Here is a 2,257-nt window from a genome sequence, read left to right as displayed (position 1 = left end):
ATGTGCTGCTGTCGGCCACTATGCAGCAAGCCAGTTCTCCCAGGCGGCACTCCGAGAACGCGAACCGCGCATGGAGGTGGACTGCCGGTGTGTTTGTGGGTCCCCGGGAAAAAGAAAGAAGACTGGCATTGCCAACAACATACCTAAAACACAGGTACACCTCGAAAGAGGACGGGGCGCCGCCGCACCGGCCCTCGCCAACGCCCCAAAAATGGCGCAGAGTGAGGCGGCGCCCTGAGCGAGTGCGTGAGCCCCGTGGCTCCAACCGCGCCCTTCCTTTTTTGATTGAGCAGGTGTGCCGCCGCGCGAGCGACGCTCCGAGATCGCCCGAGATAGCGCCGCATGGAGGTGGACTGTCCGTGCCCTTGTGGGGCCTCCGGAAAAAAGAATTCGTCCTTCAAAATAATTTTTTTACAAAAAAATCCACTATCCAGATAGGCACGGGACCGGCGCGCACTGGCGCTAACACAGGTACACCTCGATTGATTGATTGATGGGAAGGCGAAACACAGTCCGACCAACGACTGGGACACCAACGCGGTATGGGTGGACGCTAGACGGGCGATGACGGTCACACAGGAGCGACACACAGAGCGATTCTAAGATCAGGTCTGCCACCTCCCCGCTGGAAAGTGAAATCTAAGTTTCAAATCTCGAATAAATCTCGAAGCACACTTGAATGCTCACTTGGCAGGTAACATATGCGCCACGCGCCCCAACCGCTCCTCTGGTCGCCGCCGGCCTCCGCGGCGGCGGCGATGTCCCAGCGCCACCCATCGGCCAGCCCTCAGATCGATCGATCGGCGCTCAAAGTCGGCTTCAGATCCGAGAACGCTGCTGGCGCCGCCGCCGATCCCAGCGGCGACGCCAGCAGCTTCCTCTGCTCTCCAATGCGCCGAGAAGCGACGCGGGGGTGCTCGGCCCGCCGTGGACGACGAAGGTTCCGCCGGGCGCGCGTCGGCCGGTCCGGTGGCACCCTCTGCGCGCGGCACCTGCCGGCGCCCCGACGACAGCCGTCGCGCCACCGCTGATGGAGGGGCGGTCGGCGCCGCTGCCGCCGCGCCGCCGGTGGGAGGGGCACTGGTGGTGGCCTGGGCGGCCCTCCGCCGCCGCTCGGGGCGCCCGGGCAGCGGTGGCAGCCTGCGCCCGCGTGCTTCGAGCTGCCCGCTCGGTGCTTCGAAATGCCCGCTCCGGCGGCCCGCGATCGGCGCTATTCTTTTTTCTACTAAGCAAAATTCAAGCCAATTGAGGAAACTGAAGCGGGCAGGCTGGAAGCACTGAGGGACGGCCGATTTCCGCCCAGTGGCAGGCCTGATCTTAGAATCGCTCCACAGAACCACAAGACAAGACACTCAGCCAAACTGACTGCCACACATCCTGAGCGAAGTTCCCTAGTCACCCGCGGCCGGACTCCATCCGGCACGCGTCGCTGGGCGCTCAGAGCCGCGTCCCCTGCTCGCCACCCCGACGCCCAAGGCGCCCGAGCGAACGACAGGCGGCACGCGAAGACTGATTGCAATCCCGCCGACCGCCAGGCCGCGGGATGATGCGTGCGTGGTCATGTAGTGGGTCTCGGAAGCTCCCCTCTCGGGCTAGGAGCCAGCCCCTCTCCCTTGCCCTCGGAACACCGCGTCCGAGTCGAGGCGTGTGCTTGCCGGTCGACGGCCGCGCGCGGTTGGCATTGTGACGAAGGTTGCGCGCGGCCGCGGCGCGCCCGCCATGGTTCGGCGCGGCGCGCCTACCAGCGGCAGTTGTCGAGGCACGGGAACCTCGAATCGACTCGAAAGAGAAAACACCCACGCCAAAGTCGGCGGAGCGCGGTCCGTTGCGTCGCGCCAAGACTCACCTCTCTTACTACCTCTTGTCGGTGCTACTGTGGGGTGACACGTACAATGGGCTGCTGCGCGAGCTCTGCTGCTCCCTCCGTGGCTGTGCCTAAGTGGATAAGACCCGCCGGGCAGATTCACAAGATGACGCTCGCTGTGGCAGATCCTGCGGAGTCTGCGGCCTTCTGTATCGCGTACCTTCAGTGCACCGAGAGGGAGGTGCCAAAAACGTCCACTTTTGCCGCCGCCGCGACCAAGCCGCCGCGATGGCTACCCTCCCCACCGCAGAGGAACTGGCGGCTGCGAAGCTCAAAAAAGCTGAGACCGTCGACAAGAGCGGCCCGGTACAGTATCGCCCGCCCATCCGCTCTCCCCAACCTCACTTCACGACTCGCTCCACCCCCCGCCTCAGGCTATCGACGCTGATGTCA

The 2,257-nt window shown here is 64.5% G+C and overlaps 1 protein-coding gene across 1 annotated transcript; it reads left to right on the top strand.

Moving 5' to 3' along the window:
- The first annotated feature begins 636 nt into the window (after nt 1-636).
- On the top strand, nt 637-1,197 carry EMIHUDRAFT_373871 (hypothetical protein). The gene is made up of 2 exons (XM_005776208.1): nt 637-1,144; nt 1,175-1,197. Exon 1 carries the CDS (start codon nt 702-704, stop codon nt 1,029-1,031), a length of 330 nt encoding a protein of 109 aa, XP_005776265.1. The 5' UTR covers nt 637-701; the 3' UTR covers nt 1,032-1,144; nt 1,175-1,197.
- The last annotated feature ends 1,060 nt before the right edge of the window (nt 1,198-2,257 follow it).

Source organism: Emiliania huxleyi, assembly GCF_000372725.1.
Source record: "Emiliania huxleyi CCMP1516 unplaced genomic scaffold EMIHUscaffold_2805, whole genome shotgun sequence".
NCBI classification, from domain to species: Eukaryota; Haptophyta; order Isochrysidales; family Noelaerhabdaceae; genus Emiliania; species Emiliania huxleyi.
The sequence above is the reverse complement of the archived record's forward strand: the minus strand, read 5'-3'. Positions and strand labels throughout refer to the sequence as shown.

Bases quoted from the DNA above. Each gene is read 5' to 3' on its own strand.
- EMIHUDRAFT_373871 (XM_005776208.1), top strand. From the start codon at position 702: ATGCGCCACGCGCCCCAACCGCTCCTCTGGTCGCCGCCGGCCTCCGCG.